Below are 21,447 nucleotides of genomic sequence, written 5' to 3' on the forward strand. Positions count from 1 at the left end.
CATTTCACTGTTTGAGTTTGAAACTATTGTTTTAAAAAACAATAATTTTTTAGTAACAGTAATATTTCTTGAATAAGTAGTTTGACCATTGTTTGACCACAGTTTGACCATAGTTTGACCAGATTTGACCAAAATTCAAAAAAACTGAAATAATTATTTAATAACAATAATATTCTTGAATAATTATTTAGTAACACTAATACTTCTTGAATAAGTAGTTTGACCATAGTTTGACCAGATTTAATAAAAATTTAAAAAAACTGAAATTTGAGCATAACTTTTTTTCCTTTTGAAATTTGAGGATTCTACAAATTTGCAAACAGGCCGTAGGCGGTCTCCATCGGATGTAACTTTTCGAGTAGATGATTTTTCATATAAAAAACTTTTTAATCCGAGTTCGTATGCAAAAGTTATGCCCATTTTATAAATTCCAAAGAGATTTTGTAAATAAAGTCGAAATTCATATTTGTAAATTTTCCCAACAACTAGACCACATATCACATGGGAAACTTATTTTATTTTATTTTTTTGACATTTCCATCATTTTCTTTTGTTTTTTCTAAAACTGAAAAGGCGGTCCCGGGGGGGAGAGTTTGAAAATGGGACCTTTAGTACCGGTTCGTGCCATGAACCGGTACTAATGCCTCAAAGCCCATTAGTCCCGGTTGGTGGCACCAACCGAGACTAAAGGTCTAACCTTTAGTACCGGTTGGTGCCACCAACCGGGACTAATGGGCATCGCACCCTTTAGTCCCGGTTCGTGGCACGAACCGGGACTAAAGGGCCCAGGTGAACCGGGACTAATGCCTTAGCCGCACGAACCGGGATAAATGCACCCATTGGTCCCGGTTCTGGACTGAACCGGGACTAATGGCCTTACCCGGCCTGGACCAAAGCCCCCTTTTCTACTAGTGTCTCTTGAGTGCACTTGCATGTTTTCTTAAAAAAAAAAGGTGCGCTCGAATGTTGGCATGTTTTTTTTGCGGGGAGTACATGTTGGCATGTTGGCCATCTCCTACCTTTCTTTGCCTATACTCAGCACCCATGGGACAACTCTTATTTCTTTTGTTTTTGGTTTTTCTTACCTTTTTTGCATGATGTTTAGTTATCCAGCATATTTAATCACTTCGACTCATAGCTCACTCCCCCTCCTGTCACTCCTACTGCATGAATTTGCTCTTGCCTCCCTTCTCTTGCGAGGAAATAAATCACGCCTAGGGTTCTTGTCTGCCAACACCAACGCTCCTTCCCGCCGTTTGCCGCCTTCCGCAACGAAGTGCTGGAACCGTGACGTGCACATACATATGAACGAGGTGTGCCTGCAACTATCATATTCTATATTTGAATTATATTATATGTCAATTCAAATGTGAAGGAGACAGGTACTATGTGAGGACCCAAACTTTGAACTTTAGATCGATTGAGAAAGGAAAAACAATGCACGAGTGGCCTTCGTTTATAAATGATGTGGTAGAAAGCAACGTGCGACTTGAAGGACATGATCGATTGAGGATTTTGCTATCAGTCTATGGATAGTATGGGGTCACAGAAGTATGAAATTCTTGAAAACCAGAAGGCCAAGTTTTTTGATGCGGAATTGACACTTGAGAAGAGAAGGCCTAACAACGGATAACATCCATCGCAAGGCAACAATGCAGACGCATCAAATGTTACATTTGCAAAGATGCAACAAAGAAGAAACAAGCGGGACAAGCACATATTGCATTCTCTGTACTAAGTTTTGCAAAAAAGGTAAACACCTACTTTGGGACACCTTTTGTTTCAAGCACCTTTTGTTTCAACTTGACACAATGAAGGAGGCAAGTGGGCCTTTTGTTTCAACTTGACACAATGAAGCTGGCAAGTGGGGATATAATGGGCCACCGCGTTAAAATAGAGAACGTGGCTCTGAGGAAGGGAGGTGTTGAGGCATGTCTACTAGACTAGGACATGTGATTTCTCCTCCCGTTGCAACGCACGGGCATGTTTGCTAGTAGCCAAAAAATGTTGTAGTAGCCGAGAGTCAAACCCACAACCTCATTTGCCAATCAAACATAAACAACCAACTAGCCTAGATCAACTTGTTGTTTTGTCACAAGGTACACACTACTTATTCTCAATACGAGTTTCTCAAAGAAATTGAACCAACAGTCTCATTGTTCCCAATTACTTTAAGTTGTGCATCCAAGTTTTTCCGCATGTTTCATATCATTTACATGGTTCAAAAAAGTTATTTAAACATCCCCCACAATTTATGTGTAAATAGCATGGTAATTTATGCGTCAAGGATCTGATAACTTACGTACAAACGTCATGATAACTTGGACCCAAGAAAAAGGTTTGTTAAAACATACCCGATAACTTTGTTGTAAATTGCATGATAACTTGCATGCTACTGACCTGATAAATTACACACAAACACCGTGATAACTTTGACCCCAGTGATTAATTTTTTGTTAACACATAGGTATACGTAAACAACGAATGTTTCATTTTGTTAGTAATATGTACATGATTTATCACACGAGATTTTTTTCATTAAAACATATCATCGGTAATTTATGTTTAAATAGCTCGGTAATTTATGCATCTCATGCTTGTTAACTGACGTACGAAAATCATCGCAACTTTGATTCGAAGAACTTATGTGTAAATATTGTGTTAACTTACACATCGCAGATCCAAGCAAACACTATTGTAACTTTGATCCAATGATTTAAAAAGACATACCCTTAATAAACAGAATTGCTAATTTTTAGTTGGATGAAATCAATTCGCTTTCATTCGTTTTTTTGCCCGTTTGATATATGTGTTGAGATTCGTGCAATTCTGTTTTTTCTTCAGCTCTCAGGCTGCCTGACTCTTATCGGGCCCGTAAACTTTTCAAGAACCCGCTAACTTCGCCCATCGCGTCTCTTTCCTTTTTTTTTTTCCTTCTCCCCTGTAGCTGGCTTTGTCCGTTTCCTTTCCCATTTCCAGCGGCAGGCGCAGTGAGAACATGGAGCTCTCCCTCCCTGCTCTCTTGAGGTGTTGGTGGTCAGGTCTCTGGTGCTCTCCCCCTGCTTCCTTCTCCCCAAGCGTTGCGGTTTGATTGATTCGTGCTCCTCCTCCTTCAGTTGTTGATTCGCGCGTTCTGCGTCCCCTCCCCCCTACACCCCCTGCCTGAGTTTGTTTTGTTGCTTGTATCTCCTTGCCCCTGTTTCATTTCCTGAAATTTTGTGTGATTTCTAGATGTAGCGTTGGATGTAGTTGCAACGTTGGATCCCTCTGTCTATTTTTATTTCTGCTTCCGCTGTCTTTTAATTTCAAAGCCCCCTCTAGTGTGTGTTATATGATCCCTTTGGGCGTCTATTAGGTGTATGATTAAACTGCAAGATACATACAGTATGGTAGGTTGAATTTCGTGTAAATTTGAGTGGAATTTCAGTTTAATTTCATTGTAGTCCAGTGTAAATGCAATTTTAGTTTAATTTACAGTGAAATTTTTACTATAATTACAGTCCATATTACATTATAAGTAATGTGTAACTTACAGTGATTTTACTCTGTATTTTCCAGTATTCCAGCGTAACTTGTAGTGATATTTTTCAGTGTAAATTTCAGTTTAATTTCATTGTAGTCCAGTGTAAATGCAATTTTAGTTTAATTTACAGTGAAACTTTTACTATAATTACAGTCCATATTACATTATAAGTAATGTGTAACTTACAGTGATTTTACTCTATATTTTCCAGTATTCCAACGTAACTTGTAGTGATATTTTTCAGTGTAACTTTCAATGATTTGCACTGTATTTCCAGTTTTTTTAGTGTTACTTACAGTGATTTTCTACTGAAACTACCAGTTTAAATTTTCAGTTTTGATACGCTGGTAGTCCAGTATAATTGCATAGTGTTGTACAACCATGTAACTTACTATACTATGTAGTACAAATTCCAGTCTAAATTGCAGTGTAATTACACTGTAACATCAGTGTAGTTATCTGTAAATCCCAGTGTAATTTCAGTGAATTACATTGTAATTGTAGTATTACCTTTACATTTGTTGCTTCCTGGTGTAGTGGCATATTTTGTAGGTGGTATTTAGTGTGTGTTAGTTGTAGTGCTGATTGACTGATTCCTATAATTTTTAGTTAGTTATGCAAGTTGGTCTCTATAAAAGAAATTCTTTTTGTGAATGATAATAATGATTTAGTTGAGTGTGTCTAGTAGTGGGAGGGTGTTCATTCAGCTGTTGTTTTTTAGTTTTTACTATCATAATCAATTTACCATGGTTAGTGAAAATAGATGGGTAGATTGAGGAAGGGTTGTGGAAGAGCTGTTGTTTTTGGTTTACCATCTTAATCATTTTGTATAAGTCTTGCGAGAAGCATTCATTGTGAACGGTGCATCATGTTCCTCGTCTTATTCCTTTTGCTACTGAAGTTGAAACAACATTTGGTACTCGCTTCGGTAACGAGGTATGGTTCTTCTTTTTTGTGTTGCTGGCCAGAGCATTTCAGTGATAATGGTGTTAAATTACAGTGCATTTCAGATAGGTTTACTGTCCCAAGGTCACAATAATTTTCAGTGCTAAGGATATGTGCATTTTCAGTATATGTTTACTGTCCCGGAGTCAGAGTATTTTACAGTGCTAAGGATCTGTATTTTACCGTGCATTTTAGATAGGTTTACTATGTTGTGGTGATAGTAATTCAAAGTGCTAAGGATATGTAATTTGGAGTCCAGTTTTCGGATAGGTTTAATGTGTTTGTGGTCACAATTAGTGCTTGTTCAGTTTTCTATAAGTTGGATAGTTCCTAGTTTTTTGATTCATTTTTTTTACAGTCTGCTTCAGTAACTTCTACTATTTTATGATGAAAGTAAATGATAAGTTTTGGTAGCTTCTAGTATTAGTTTGGTTCAGTTTTTGTTTTCCAGGATGTGTTCAAAGCATTTTCATTGTTACAGTGCGCCTCTGTAACTTTTACTATTATTTGATTATAGTAATTAGTTTTGTTTACTTTTCTTTCTGATGCTTGGAAATTTAACCCTCTCTCCGATGCTTGTGTTGCAGATCTATCATATGAACATTCTTGTTCAGGCTTCTTACTGTCTTGTTGTCTGCTGCTGTTTGATCATTGCTAATGGCAGTGTTCATCATACTGTCTTCAGTTTCTGTATTTCCCTGGAATTATCTATAATGTTCCTCCTAGGAAGGGGGGAAATCCATGTAATATAAGTTTAATTACTGTTTTCAGGGCTCTGCACTTTTGCCATGTTTCAATTTCTTTTTACCTGGTACATTATCTGTGGTTGAAGCAGTTCTGTGAATGTGTACGCTCCATTCTGTAATGACAAATTATCAAGCAGTTTAGAGTTGTTGTAGTGTTGCTTTATATATAGATATCCTACTCACTTGATTGTGTAGCATGGATGTGTAAGTACGATTTCAATCTGGACCATAATACCAGGTTTAGTCACTGAAAATGATCACAAGGGTGCAGCATATGTGCAGTTTTAGTCACTGATTATAACAACTTGTTGGAAATACAGACCACTGTGTGCATTCAGCATAAACCCCGTACAACCCTTGTAGTTACACTAGCACATGCCTGTGAGTAATAATTTCAACTTCTGCATACTAGTGGGAGTGATTTGGCTATGTTGATTGGAGTTAGCAGCACACGCCGTGGAAAAAGCAAGGAACGCTAGTATGCACGGGTGATGAATGCCTGCTCTTCTAATGCACATGCAGTCTAAGATGATGAGACTTAATTTTGGCCGGTGTCAGATTGATCAAACACAAGCTTAAGGCCCGGCCATGATAAACCTTTCTTCTACTTATCAGTACACAAGCTTATGTCTAGATTGAACATCACATGAATCATTGATTCTTTAAAATGGCTAGCAGATAAAGTGAAATGATTAAAGATAATTGCAAATGATGCGACACAAAGGTGGAATGTTAATGTGTTATAATTCCTAACCAGATGAAATGAATCGTGAACAAGAATGAACACAAACAGAACATTTCATCCAATAGTTGACTATGATGCAATCTTTAAATTAAACCACTGCTTCAAGCTCTTGTAAAAAGAAAATCCATAACAGAGAATATCATAGAACTCAGGTGCAGCTTTACTAAGAAGACCACCAGCTAATCTCTAAGAGTAGCAAAAGGAAAACATAGAATCGGGATTCATGAAGCATGTGTATATTTACTCCTAAATTTGCGTACTAAGAAGACCTCCAGGTAGTCGCTAATAAAGAAGACTCAAGTCAATTCATCAGCTAAATAAACAGAGACAAGAGGCAGGTAGAATTGATAACTAGTATTGAGTACTAAGAAGATCACTATATAAAGGGCGGATAAGTCCATTTCATCAGTTCAAGGAAACAAAGGGGAGAGCCAGAGCAATTGGCAAATATTTCAAATGCAGTCCCGAATGACTTGTAATTTCAGCATCAACACCCATCTTCAGCCCAAAAGGATATTCACAGAAATAAAACACAACCATGTAAGGTCAGAGCTCCTTGATTATAACATTTTACACATCAACAAAGAAGCTAGCGGGCTCATAGCAGATCCAGTGAATAAATACTACAGGTCATGTGGATACAGATAGCTAGGTCGCTAACAAGCACTCAACAGCCCTCGAGTGAAAGGCTAGCTGTCCACAACATAATCATCTGGTGATATGAAAGGCAAAGTGTTCACAGCATAACCCGCTAGTGTCGGAAAGAAGGTATGTGGAACAAGAGTTTGTTTGAGTTGGAATTGAGTAAAACGGACTAATTTGCGGTGAAAACTGGCAACCAACTTGCCATCCACGTCAACCTGAAGTAGCCACTCACCAAATTTGATCAGCATGAGCACATCACCATTCCAACAAGTGACCACCAAATTCCAAGTTTCGGTAAACTTTCCAAACTGCGCAGTGAGATCTGTAACCGGCAAATCAACACGGTATTTCAAGGCCCAGGCCTCGCTATCATAGTCTTGTGACATCCAGATATCAATGGTTGTGGCTGCATGATTAAAGCTGGACATGCCGAGCATTCCATCCATCTCAAACAGGGAAGCATGGCTAGGAACAACCGGAGCGCGCATCTGCCGGAAGGACTCAGAGGTGGTGTCAAATAACATTATCATGTTGCTTGTGCTCGCATCCTTGTCTATGTGCCAATGCAGGCTACCATGAAACAAAATGGAGTTGCTAAACATCAATATGCCTGAATCAGGGTACCCTGTGTACCTGGGCGGCTCGCCGGAGCCTATTGTGAAGACATAGGAGCCATCTTGTGTGCCAGGTGCCAGATCTGGATAAATCAAATCCTCGTCCCAGTAGAGCAATAATCTGTATTCGCCGGTTGGGCTGTGCGGGTACATCCCCAGCAGCACGTAGGCATAAATTTGTTGGAGTGGAGCATACTGACGAGTTGCCGGATTGCAGACGAAGAAGTCTCTCCGGCCTAGGGAGAGGAGGAGGAGACCGTCGCAGGAGGCCTCCACACAAGGATAGGAGAGGCCAAGGCCAAGTCGCGCGACGGACTGAAGCTGGTCGGCGGCGGCTAGCCCTGGGCGGTGGTCGAAGGGAATGATGTCTAGGACCTCGCCTTGGACGCCGAGGTTGGTGCAGCCGTAGAGGAGGGGAAGGGTGAGCTGGTGTCCGTGGTGAGCAAGGAGGAAGTCGCGGGCGGAGGTGGCGCTGCGCCAGGCGCGGCACACGGCGCGGCAGCGGAGGAGAGCTTTGGGAGGGAGGCGGACGAGGATCTCCCAGATTGAGATCTCGTCGGGGAGGCTGCGTTGGAGAGGATCCGCCATGGCCGCCAGACGGCGGCGTTGAGGGAAGGGAGGTAGGTCTTGCTCTCCTCTCAGTCTCACACACCAGAAAGAAATAATGCCTTGGAACTGGGCTTAAACGGGCTGCCTTTGCATCTAGTTAGGCCGACTGGACCTAATTCATAGGAATGTGCCAGTAAGGAGGTGTTCCATATTTTTGTGTAAAAAAAAGGTGTTTCATATTTGAATTTTGAACGTGTGCTTTGATTTGCTCTCGGTTATCACTGGATGTGGATGCATGTCACCTTGGCACTGGATGGATGTCTACAAACCAACTATTGTTTTATTAATTTTGTCAACACACAGTGTTGTTTATTCTACATTCCTGCAAATTTTCATGAAGAATAAACACTCATAATGCTCTAGGCAAAAAATAAATTCAAATTGATGCCTTTTTTGTCCACTAGCACATATGCCCGTGCGCTGCACCGGAAAACATAATTGACGTGTTCATGAAATCATCCACGGGCATGGCACAAAAACTTCCTGAACGGTGACACTCGACAGCGGTAGGGAGACACGTGGCCTAGCAAAAATGCATATCATCCATGAACAAATCAGAGTGAAGTAAAACCTGATTGACGACTACTTCCTCCATCTGTTTGTAAGGGTGTAAATTCCAAATCTTCTGTACCAAGGCGTTATTTGGAAGTTGAAGGAATTTTCCGAATTTACATGGGCCACCAAAAAACCTTGCAAATCAAATAATAATGGTACTCGATTTCTCTCCTTCCTTTGAATGCCACGCTCGCACTATATCGCTTCGTTGATCTAAAACATACAAGTATCCGACACACAGAGTGCCTTTATTTTTCTTTTATTGTCACGTCTAGTCATCGACACAATATGTCATCCTTTGTAAAAAGTAGGTATGTATATAAAAATATATATTATTGTTATTATAGAAAAATTATAGATTATTATTATTACATTATTACTATTATAGAAAAGAGTACAGATTATTATTATTATTATTAAGGGGGGGGGGGGAATCAAGGGTGCGATTGATTCTGCTCACATGAAAAAATACAGGAAAAATGGATATAATATACTTACCTCATAATGGATTTTTGTTGACTCATAATATATACTAGACCATGACGGCGCGTGTTACTACGCCCGTCCTTTATGTAAATATAGGCATCTTGATGCATCAAAGTTACGATGAACTTATTTTATTTACAATATATAATGCATGTACTTGTTCTGGGGAGAATAATATAGATGAAATTTTCTTTATTTACAATAAAAGAATATTGATATCTTAGGAGGATAATATAGATAGACTTTTCTTAGGAGGACAATATGACAAATACAATTGTAAAGATTAGCTACTGAACCCCGAGGACGTAATTCTGTTCTAATATGATAGAACTTTTAGTTGCATCACCACAATATTAATTGTAATCTTAGAAGAGAAGGATAGCGAGCTCGTTCTACAAATAGTATGTGGGATATGAAATTACTGAAGTTAGCATTTGGTTCTAGGCAACTAAGGTCTTGATGATAGCACGAAGTTGGAATTAGTAGAAAACGAAGCTTTAAAACCGGTTCGTAAGGGCCTTTAGTGCCGGTTCTGTAACCGGCACTAAAGTGTGGGCACTAAAGGCCCCCCATTAGTACCGGTTTGGCACGAACCGTCACTAAAGGCCCACCAAAGTTTTTTTTTTTTTGAAAATTTTGGATTTTTTTTTATTTTTTTCGATTCTCAATTTTCTGAATTGAATTATTTGATGATTTAGTCTCTAATCACCCCTCTTAACTGCTCAAGTGTGGATCACTCATTTCAAATCGTCTAACTTCCCGGTCGGTCACCCATCCTCTCACTCTCCAGCCTGAGCACGCTTAACTTCGGAGTTCTATTCCCCCTACTTTCCAAGTCTGCACTTATTGTTTTACTGACAAATGTAAGCTGTCAATCCTATTAACCCTCAGCAGTTTAGCTTGAGCATTAGGTCACTCGTTTCACCATTTGAGTTTGAAACTATTATTCTAAAAAACAGTAATTATTTAGTAACACTAATATTTCTTGAATAAGTTTGACCATAGTTTGACCACAGTTTGACCATAGTTTGACCAGATTTGACCAAAATTCAAAAATTGAAATAATTATTTAGTAACACTAATATTCTTAAATAATTATGTAGTAACATTAACACTTCTTGAATAAGTAGTTTGACCATAGTTTGACCAAAATTAAAAAAACTGAAATTTGAGCATATCTTTTTTTCCTTTTGGAATTAGAGAATTCTAAAAAATTGCAAACATGCCATAGGCTGTCAAAATCAGATGCGGATATTTGTGCTGAATTTTTTGATATATTATACGTTTTTTTCTGACATCGTATGCAAAAGTTATAGCCGTTTTACATTTTCCCTACACTTTTTGCAAAACATGTCCAAATTTAAGTTTTCAAATTTTCATAACTAGTAGGTGTAGTAATATAACTATCTCTCGAAGGATTTTATTTTATGAAGTTTTTATCATTTTCTTTTGATTTTTTCAAAACTGAAATGTCGATACACATGGGGGTAGAGTTTGAAAATTGCCCTATAGTCCCGATTGTGTCTTCAACCGGGACTATAGGTCAGACCCCTTTAGTCCCGGTTCATGGCACGAACCAGTACTAAAGGTTAGCCCTTTAGTACCGGTTTGTGCCACGAACCAGTACTAAAGGTGATCATGGGGCCCCGCCCTGACGCCAGCCTACCACCACCCCTTTAGCACCGGTTCGTGACACGAACCGGTACTAAAGGTTCAACACGAACCGCTATTAATGCATAGCCGTTCGAACCGACACTAATGGTGCATTTAGTACCGGGCCAAAATCGAACCGGGACTAATGTATCTCACATTAGGTCCTTTTTCTACTAGTGCCGACGCAGACGCTGCCGCCGACGAGGACGCTTAGGGCAGCGCGTCGTCTAGTTTTTAGTGTTTTTATGTTAATTAATGTAATGTGGACTTTCGCCGGCCTTTTGGCCGCCTTTTATGTTTAATTAAATGCATGAATTTATTTTTAAAATGCTTGCAAGACTTTTTTTTAGCACGCCAACAAAATGGGTCAGATCAGCGTTGGGCGCTCGCGCTGATTCAAACACAGCGCCAGACGTTTGTATCCGCCGGGCCAAACCAAATGAACAAAAGTGCCGTTCGTTTGGGTCGGCCCGCTGGAGTTGCTCTAAGCTTCCGTAGGAAAGTGAGATAACATAGAAAGGTGCTAGCTAGCCATGAATTACGAATCCATCAGTTATTAAGAAGACTAGTTGAAGGCCTGTGCATTGCCATGCCATGACAAACTTATATACAAGCGGCACCAGCCACGTCTCCTTTTTGCATCTATGAATGTCCCGAGCGCTCTCTTTCCCCTTTCCAATCCCTCGTGCTTTCCTTTCCTCGCTGTCGCCACTCCATCCTAGCCGCCTCCTCTCCTCGCGCCGCCGTCGCCGCCGCTTCCACCCTCCCTCTGGGCCGCCTCGTCTCCTTCGCCTCCGCCTCCACCACCTCCTCCTCCCCTTCCTCTCCCCCTCCCGTGCCTCCGAGCTTCCACCGCCGGCCCGCGGCAGCGGCGACCTACAAGCAAAGGGCAAGGGCGAGGCGACGGCAGAGAGAGAGAAGATGAGAGGGAGAAGAAGGAAGGAGAGGAGGGAGAAAGAGAGAGAGGAAAGAGGAGAAGGAGGCGCGGCGTCGGATGGGAGAGGGTCACCGCCGGTCGAGGCCTGCGCGTGGCGGTTCGATGTGATCCTTGCCCCTTCTCTTCCTCGTCCCGCCGGCCTCATTCTCTGTTACTCTCCCGTTGGCCGTGGCGCCAGGTCGCGGCGGAGGATCTGGAGCTGAGCCCACGCAGTTGAGGTTGAGGAAGACGGAGGTGAGGGAAGCAGCAACAAGACTGCTGGATGGTGACGGGTCAGCGGCCACGAGAGGAGGGGGAAGGGGGACGACGTCATGCTTTCTCGCCACCTGCACGTCTTCGTCCCACAGCCCGCTGCTCCTTGTCTGCACCGTTTCAACTCCAGCTGCAACAATGCGTCTCCATGATCCTTCCCCTCCTCCGGCTTCTCTCCTTCCATAGCTACTTATGCTGCAATAGTTTCAGTGCAAGTATAGTCAGGTATTTAACTGCTTGTTTTTTTTACAGTTTTAGCTAATTGGCTGGGTATCTACTTTCTCTTTTGTGTCTGCACATATAATCGATTCGCTGGCCCATACTTGCATGTTCTCTAATTATCTTGCAGTGCTAACAAGTAATTAGGACATATTCTTGGTCCATACTTGCATTAGAACATGCCACATAAAAGAAGGTGGCATAACTTGGGATAAGAATGGCCACATGAACATTCTGTCATGATATTGTGATTAGTGATCAATACTTGCAGCAGTACTGCAATGGTGCTATCATTGCATGTTTGCAAAAGATGTCTGTAAATTATTGATCTTCGTCGTGTCTCCTACTTACTATTAGTTCAACTGACCCAATCTTTCTGGTCTTATTGCTATGATTAATTGCTCTATTTCTTGGTTTTTGTATTGTAGGACAGGGAGGCAGAAGAGAGGACATGCTGAAGAATGAAGGTGGACAAACGTAAGTAGTACTTGGCACAATTCAGATTTTCTTTGTTATTGCATTACAGGATTGTAGGGTGTTCGGATTTTAAATGCTGGCATTGATCGAGGTGTTTGGGTTTTAGTTCTGATTAGATGTGTATCAGGTTTTAGTTCTGATGAGATACAGAAATTGTTGAGACAGGGCATGAATAGTATATATTTTAGCCGTGCTTTTATTCCCTTTTGCTCTTTCCAAAGGGACTACTCTACTTTTCTGTTAACCATTAGTAATATATTTTTCAGAGCCAGATCCATTTATTAAATGAGGAGAGGTGTATGAGACAAATAAAAATGTATCGAACTATGGTTCATGACTTTATGCGAAGGATTCTAAGTGAGCAAGTCATTTTACTGGGGCTAATGAACACATACCACAATTTGCAGAGTACTTTGCTTTTCTGGTTGTTTTGCTAAGAGACTGTTAATGATAAATCAGATGTTTTCCTTTCTTTAGTATGCTTAGCAATAATATTTTACGTTGGCTATTAAATTGGACTTCTTTCTGGTTACATGATTCCTCTTATAATTACAGATCTTCGTTTATTTACAATATTCTAAGGCTACTAAGGTTACACATTTGTTCTACAGTTCGCAGTGAGAACAAGCTATTTCTGATGGCTCTGTCCTATTATTGTTCACGTGTTTGCTTTCAAATATTTTGAGTGCTCATATCAACAAAACTATTGATTATGGGCTATTGTGTCTGTCAGCAGGTGCACATGAACAGCAAGGCATGTTTGGCGTCGTACTTGACCGTGCTACAGAACAACATCTTGTGGTTCTACCCAAGGGTTGACGCCGAGCACCGGGGCGTACTGCAGGAGTAGCGCCCTGCGTCCTTTGTCAACGTCCATAGCATCAAGGACCTCCTCACGCCCCTGTGCAGATGGCGCTCGCTCGTGATCACAGGAAACCGAACGACGCATGTGCCCGTTGTCTGTCAGCGCCGACAAGGTTGGTTCTATGTTAAGGCCCTGCGTCCTCACGTAAGAGGGCATGATTCATAAGGTAGGTACTGATTGCATCTTCATCTCTATTTTTCATTTGGTCTCGATTCTTTCACTTGGTGCTACACAAGGTCAGGTCAGCTTGGAACATCTGCCTCCCAAATTCAGGTCAAGGAGGTCATAATCTCCTTCTAGATATCTTAGGGTTTAGATTTAAACGAATAGATGTAGCCATATCAGTGTGCAAAGTACAGGAAGTCGTAGTGAACATTCATAAGCTTGCTCTTGTGCTAGATAAGAAAGATTCAGAAAACTATTATGCAACGGTCACCAGAGCTTTACTGCTCTTTGTATGCACTGCAAGAATTATTCTGCAAGGGTAGCCGGCTGCACATTTGTTGTTTTCCCAGTCATTTAAGAATATTAGTTAAAGTGGATGGTGATACGATGTTTATACCATTTGAGGTATCTATTCTTTTACAAAGCATGTGAAAATACTTAAGGTTCTTTTAAAGAAGAGAGATAGGGAGGGAGGGAGGAAAACTCAATTTGTGCAACTAAAACTGACGCTTCTAATCCAAACTGGAAGTGTTGCCCACGGAAATTCAGAACCTTCGTAGTTGTCGTTGACTTGGACCATAGTTATTTCAGATTTCAGAATTGCATTTGTGCAGTAATTCTCTAGAAGTCGTGTAATACAGATATATTAATAAGATTTTTCTTGAATATGCAGCAAACAAATACTACATCAAAGTGCTGCAGGACCAAATTGAGGTATGCTCCACACAGACACAGCGTCTTAAAAAATTATCATTTTCCACTGCATAATAACATGTTCTGTTATTTTTTAGACAAGTACAAACTGACTAAGTAATAATACAGATAAAAAGCCATACATTCTCATTTTTCTTCTCTGTATTTTTTCTTGTTCATACCTGCAGAAAAAATGTGGTGGTGATGATTGATCTGTATTTTTTTGAAGGGGGTCATTGGACTCCACTGTAGCATAGGTGATAATTCCTCACCCTATATTTGCGTGTAGTAGCCTCAAACATCAACTTTCTTATGATTTTTCTCTAGTATGTTGCTCGCTGGTTTTGACTATTGATTTTGGTAGACGGTGCCCAGTTTAGGACATGATCCAACTCTCAGTTACATACATGGACCTTCTCTTTCTACATCTCTATGGTAGTAAACTTTCTTACTTTAGAGACGGATCAGAAGGCGTTTCTTTTGCTTTTGGGGTTGAGGATGCACCAAACTATGCACAAAATGAAGGTACTAGACAATAATGCACTTTTAGATGGTACACTGGTGCTGATGAATCAATTTTTTTGTTACTGCTTTATGCTTCTGACAGTGTGCGCTAGCTTATCTATTACTCCCTCCGTTTGTTTTTATAAGACGTTCAGACAACTTGCTTTGCGCTGTTTTTGAACAGTGTCTGAAAGTCTAAAACGTCTTATAAAAACAAACAGAGGTAGTATATCAGATAATACTATCTCACACATGTAGTGCATATTGGTTATTTTCACTTGATTTGGATAAGTAAAGTGCGGCTATATTTTTCTTAACTATTCCTATTCTTTGACAATCTTCTGCTTCGGTTTCTGTTTCTTGTTTCAGGTTCTTCATATCGAGTGCCTATTAATTAGTCACATGTCCATAGATACTTTATTATGCCCTTTAATGATCTCATCCCATGCGACTCACATATGAGTTATACATATGCATGGTTGTGAGAATTAGAGGGACAGTTAGTGTTCCCTTGAAGAAAAGTGCAAGCATGATCTACTTTAAATTGGAACACTTATGTTAGAAAACATGGTCAATGGACTGTACAACAAAATCATTTTTTCAGTAAATTGTGACAGATCCAAAATAACCAACCGAAAACAGCAAAATTATTTTTTCAGTAATTTGTGATGCCTCATAGACATGTTTTCACTTAGATTAGAACGATCCTATGTAAGATAGGTTGTAAAGTAGCAGTTGTATATACATAGCTACAGTGTGTTTCCTGAACATCACAACTTCATCTTATGATGTGCTCACTGTAATCATATTTTTTTTGTTTCATGTAAAGTAGTAGTAGGTTCTTTTGATGCCAATGATTCATTATCTGATCCCATGAGGCACTAATATCATGCTAGCTCTGTATTGTGTTGGTGATATTCTCACTGTAATTCACTCTCAACATGCCGGTAATTTCGAGTTTTGTTTCTTTTATTCTCACATGTAATTTCTTTGTTCCATCTTTGCTATGAGCCAGTGCCGATGTTCTGTTTTCCTGCGGTTGTCGCCACTGTACTTTGTTCCTTGCATGAACAAAAGAGGATTAATGAAACAACATTCGCGCTGAAGAAGAAAAAGGATATGTTGCCCATCAATTCTATCATACTCAAGAATCGCCATTCATTTTGTGAGGTTAAAGGGATTGTCCGCTTCCTTCCTTGCATGATAACCACATCAATGGATTGGTGTTGAACATAACAAGGTATAAGGCCATCCATACTCATTTCTCTTATCTGCATTTTTAATTGTTCATATCTGGAAAAAAATTGTTCTGGTCATGATTGATTTGAGTATCATGATTTTGTAAATTAGATTCAAATGTTAGAACCAACGCTGATTTTGTAATCAATTGGTTGTGTTGTAGTGAGCTGAGGGTATTATACATCTCATGTTGCACTCTCAAAATTTGATTAGTAATTTTGTCAAATAATAAATAGAAGCATTGTTATCATAAGTGTTGATTGGTCATGCAATCACTGCAGACCTTAAAAAGAAGGGCTTGTGAAATATTGCTCGAGCTACATCGACATATGCTAGCTAAATATAAGAATGCAGAACATATCGAACCTCATCTGTCCTTACTCATATTATAAGTAAAATATGAACGTTTCGTGTCTCCAGTCGGTTCGCTATCAAAGGAAGATGCATGCACACTTCGTGTCTCCAACCGGTTTAGATCATAGGAAACTATGGCACAATGTACAGCAGAATTTTCTTGTTATAGCTCACTGAAAATTTTTGTTCTTGCCTACGGTAATGCATTTTGGTTAAGCTAGGAATTGTTTCATTATTGAAAGCTTTCATCTGCATATATGGTCGTAAGGGGCTGTGTATTTATTTTGCTTCATTCATTATTTTGGTCTATTTATTTTGCACAGAAAACCATCTTTGGTATGCTTTGATGGGGCTTATTTAATATAGTTCAAGGAAAATTGGAAGTAGTGGCAAACCAGCCATGAAAAGTTTGAGAGGGCTATGCAACCACAAGAAATGATGTGCTCCTGTCATTTTGCCATGATCTTGTGGCCCCATTCCAAGACTAGATTAATGTTAGCTACTTGCTTCTTTAGCTGCTCTAATTAGGAACCAATACTCTGTGTGGTTTATCCTTTTAAAATTGTTACTATTCACTTAGGGAGGAAGAGCAAGCAGTAGCTGGTTTTAGAGAACACTACACACCACAGCAGGAAGCCGAAGTCAGGGAGAATGCATGTACCCTTGAGGACTAAAGGATGACATTTAATCTAGCTTTTGTCTACGCTGCTGTTCTTGGCTCAGATCCTTATCTATGGTTCAGTTCCAAGTAGTCTTATGGATAGATGGGCAAGTTGGTGAAAACTGAAAACTACCGGATGCGTTAATTAATCATTGTTGCCCATTATTTCGTTTCAGCTTTAGCAACACCTTACATTGGCTTGGTAGAAATTTAAATTGAATACCAACTTCATTTATATTATACTTGGGCGATGGATTCCTTCATATCTACAAATTCCTCGAGCAAAGTTTGCAATGCTTTTGTGAATGTTTCAAATTTTGTTTTTGTCTTTCCTTGTGGATTGTCCATCTGAACTATATGTATCAATGTAAACAACCTTACCTTTCCTTCTCTTTCAATCGGTTTAAGGTACTCATATATAATGGTCACCAATGCCCTACAATATGCACATAATTCACAATTCTAATTGGCTTCTTGCGCCATGGGCGCAACTGGTAAGTTACATTTTGTGTGTGTAGTACATCCTTTGTTCATTATCTTTTAGTTCATATTCAAGGTTGCTTCTATATCTTCTAGGTTCTTTCATTACTTTGGAACAGAAAAGTAATATAAAACAAATCCATACAATATGTCTTTGGTGAGACCATGAACAATAATCCACCCAGATGTTGGTCCTTCTTGTGCCCCGCTGCAGCCACCGCCTAATCTAATAATGTTCTGTTATTTGCTCGAGGCGGAATGGTATACATTTGTTGGCACGTCAGTTCCTTAGGTGGATCCTCAGCAGATCGAGCCGCCTCACCCCCTTGCAAGCAAACCTTGACCATGTCTGCTGGCACATGCGGCGATCACTCTACCTGAGTTCCATGACTGCATATCTTAGTCACAATAAGCTAAACGACCAGAGCTATTTATATGATGCATCTCTATCTATGTATCCTGCTTTTTCAAAGCAATGTAAATGGTTTGAATTGATCTTATCATGAACTGATCTCATGCCTTTGTTTTGGCCTATAAACGTAACATGCAATGTAATATATAATGCTATATGTATCGACAACATGCTGAAATATCTATTTTTGCTTCAAGATTTTATAGTCTCTAAATATTCTTACTATTCTTGGCTCCCACTCGCCCTTTGCGCCATTGGCGCAACGGGTCATCTAGTTTATTAAAACATAAAACATCATCCCTCACCAAAAAAACATCATTGTGTTTCAAGAACATGGCGTAGCATGTGGCTTACTATTGTGCTGTGGGCAAATACCGTGCTACACTTTTTTCTGGAAGGACTTCGGATTAAATTGCCAAGGAATTGTGGTACAAAGCACCCCGGGAAAGATAGAAATTCCAACCAGGACCCTGGGGAACCGACCCACCCAACAGACCAGTGCAGGTTGACAACGCGCCGCCGCTGCTCATATGTAGAGCTAGCGAGACCTTGTAGATTATGGCTGGAATGAACACAGACAGGGAAGTCGATAACCATGGTCCAAGAGGACCAGCATGCCGGAGACAGGGAGAGATCGGGCGATGCTCCACCACTTAAGCCGACCGGACATCGGCGAGAGCTTTGATTTGAAGGCCACAGACAGCCATGCACCGACATGTGTCAGCGCACCGTCGCACCACCCCCAACACCCCGACCACGAGGCCAGCAACTACCTCACCGTGACGAGGACGGAGGCGAAAGATAAAAGCTCTACCAGCCAGCCTTCACCTCCGCTGCAAAGACCAAGCCTGGAGCACGCATACTCCATATATCGACGGATCCATGAGCCACCAACGCCATGAGATCATCGGCTCTGCCACAAATGGCCTCGCCGAGATGGGGATCAACCTCCAACACCTTTATTCCAAAGCAACGTTGCCGGGGACAACTACCCTAATATCTACATGCTTCAAGCACGGATCTGAGGTCCCCCACTCTCTCGCCGCTGAAGCAGCAACCAGAGAGGGAGGAATGTCGCAACCAATATGGAAGCTCCAGGCGCTCGCCTCTTCGACGAATACCGTTGATTTTCTTTCTTTGTATCGCCATGTTTTATTTGGTTTATCGAAGTCAAACTTCAACTCAAAAAGTCAAACTTTCTTGACTTTGATCAAATTCACAGAAATAAATTAACATCCAACAATATCCAGGAGCTTTCGCCAAACTAAAAATATATTTTGCCAACCTTGTAATTCCCCAAACGGACAAACACCCGCTTCTCCTCTCGCATGCCATCTGTTAGCCACAAGTGCCGATGTGTGAGAGAGACGCTCGAGGCGCACCGCCACTGCTCGCACCTCTCCCTCTGCACTTTCTATGCCATTGATTTGCAAAGCCATCCACAAGATTGCCTAGGTGCCTCACCACCAACCAAGTCTCCAGGAGCTTGTTGATGTCGTCTCCGAGCTAGTGCCGCTTTGGGCCACCGAAACCAGTCCAGGTAAGTTTGCGGTAGGCCTAGTCCGAGAGAGCAAGCAAGGGTTGGTCGTACTCAACTTTACAGAAGCTCGAAAATGCATGAACAGTCTCATAAACAAAATCATGCATGAAATAAAATTTGTTCGAGTGACAAAAATGCCAATGTAAATAATTAAACGGATGTGTTCATCATTAGTTGTTGGTGTCGCATTTTCATGTAAAAAGAAATAAATATGTAAGAATGTGAGCACATGGTCGTCAGTGCCCTATTTTGTTTTTGAAGAAAAGACACCCACAGGGCATCTCATATAGTTGTGATCAAATCAACATGAGGATCTTGCAGCATCTTCAACATGACCCTGCGTTCACCCTCCCGGCTTGATCAAAGTAGCCCTGAAAGAGGCCGTGGAGCGATGGCTTCCCAAACATCAGCTCATATGGAGACACCAGCATCCTAGTATTAAGCACCAACATTATATATGTTGGACGTTTGGAGTTTTATTTTTCATGGAACATTCAGAGTCAGTTAATTAGCAAGTCGACTGCCCACTTTTTAGATCAAAATACCATGATCAATGTTTATCAGAGTGCCCACAGCCACAACAGGATTATGCTTAATTAAGTGCCCACAGCCACACTTTATAACCCCCACCGATTAGAAGCACACTGCACACAGACACATAGACATTCCCCTTGTGGGTAGGTTTATAGTCATCCTACGCATGTACGGATGTTCTGAGCATCTCTGAAAATTCCCAACACAAACAGTAAACACACAACCAAACACACATGCATGCATAAGACATTACCAGATTCACGATCTTTGAACATTCATAGCCTAGATCAATCAAATTGACGTACTGAAACTTGAACGACATGTTACTTCATCAATCTTGTATGTCTCCCGGCCGCCTGTACAGCACCATATATGATCCAAACCCCGTGGCGGCGCTGCGGGCCTCTCGGGCCGCCGTGGTCGAGCGAGTCCTTGAGGCTTCTCCCTTCTCCATCAACGGGTTGTAGGGGTGCCGAGACAGACGCGGGGCACCTATCTTGGAGCAAAGGAGGAGGTTGTATGTGGCCTAGTTGGGCAATCGGGAAGGAGAAGCCTTGGAGGTGGGTGCGCGCGGACGTCTTCACGGAGGGAGCCATCGACAGAAGTGGGGCGAGCAGAAGATTTGGCCGCGTGATGGTGGCGGTGGTCGGCGGTGGCGGCGGCTACGACGACCATGTGGGAGGCGCGAGCGAGCAGGAGAATGGAAGGGGGAAGAAGGGGCGGACTACGCAACTGGTCCAGATGCGCTGCTAATGGTGGTCTGGGAGATGGAAGTGGGGATCGTGCGTGGGTGTCATGGAGGCTCGGCAGGTCGCTAGCGAGGGGGTACGGGATGGTCACGGTTCTTTGATTTTTTTTACCGCTTGGTTCCCTACTTTACTTGGTTTTACAAGGGTAATTAAAAAAATTAGTGTGATCGTGAGAGGACATGGGTGGGAGTACGCATCGATAGTATTGAAGTGTAATCAAGAGAGACACAAATGATTCAAGTGTTGTTCTTTATTGATGAGGAACACATATTTATACAAGGCCAAAAGACACGATTTAGGGACGCGTCTGTTCAGGAGAGATGCGAGCAACCACCGCGTCGGTTGCCAGAATAGCAACCGTACGTGGGAGACTAATAGCAGGGATTAATCTTTAATCAAGTAAATTGATTAAATCCTAACACCCCCCCTAATCACTTCTTGTCCTTGCGTATATCCATCATCTTGTTAATGTCTCCTCCAAAAACCCTCATTAAAAACCTTTATGAGAACTTGTATAGTAAACTCATCAAGGGAAAAGGAGTATAATATGATGCATTGAACATGAACAATTCAGGAAGATACCCCCCCTGATTCTTGCAAATTTCGAAGCCGTCAGATACCAATTCCATAAACACGTTTCTGGAATGTAGAAGTTGGTAGAGACCTCGAGAATAAATCAGTCACATGATTTAACTTGCAAGATATGCAATATAGCAATATTGTTTATTGCGTAACCTGTTTACATCCGGGCAACACAAGAAACATTATCTTTGAGATAATGGTTGGTGGATGTAACCATGAGGTCTGTTTTGAAGACTCTTCATGAGAGGGCTACCACACCTAGT

General features: G+C 41.1%; 1 protein-coding gene and 1 long non-coding RNA gene across 2 annotated transcripts; one reads left to right on the forward strand and one right to left on the reverse strand.

Annotated features, from left to right (window-relative positions):
- Positions 1-6,485: 6,485 nt before the first annotated feature.
- On the reverse strand, positions 6,486-7,873 carry LOC125545938 (F-box protein At5g49610-like). Its single transcript, XM_048709995.2, has one exon. It carries the CDS (start codon positions 7,804-7,806, stop codon positions 6,649-6,651), a length of 1,158 nt encoding a protein of 385 aa, XP_048565952.2. The 5' UTR covers positions 7,807-7,873; the 3' UTR covers positions 6,486-6,648.
- Positions 7,874-11,198: 3,325 nt separating this feature from the next.
- On the forward strand, positions 11,199-15,859 carry LOC125549178 (uncharacterized). Its single transcript, XR_007301273.2, has 5 exons — positions 11,199-11,935; positions 12,358-12,406; positions 13,140-13,437; positions 14,110-14,150; positions 15,649-15,859. It is a non-coding gene; the product is annotated as an uncharacterized LOC125549178 (long non-coding RNA).
- Positions 15,860-21,447: the final 5,588 nt, after the last annotated feature.

Source organism: Triticum urartu, chromosome 3A (assembly GCF_056163025.1).
Source record: "Triticum urartu cultivar PI428250 chromosome 3A, HENAU_Tu73, whole genome shotgun sequence".
In the NCBI taxonomy this organism is placed as follows: domain Eukaryota; kingdom Viridiplantae; phylum Streptophyta; class Magnoliopsida; order Poales; family Poaceae; genus Triticum; species Triticum urartu.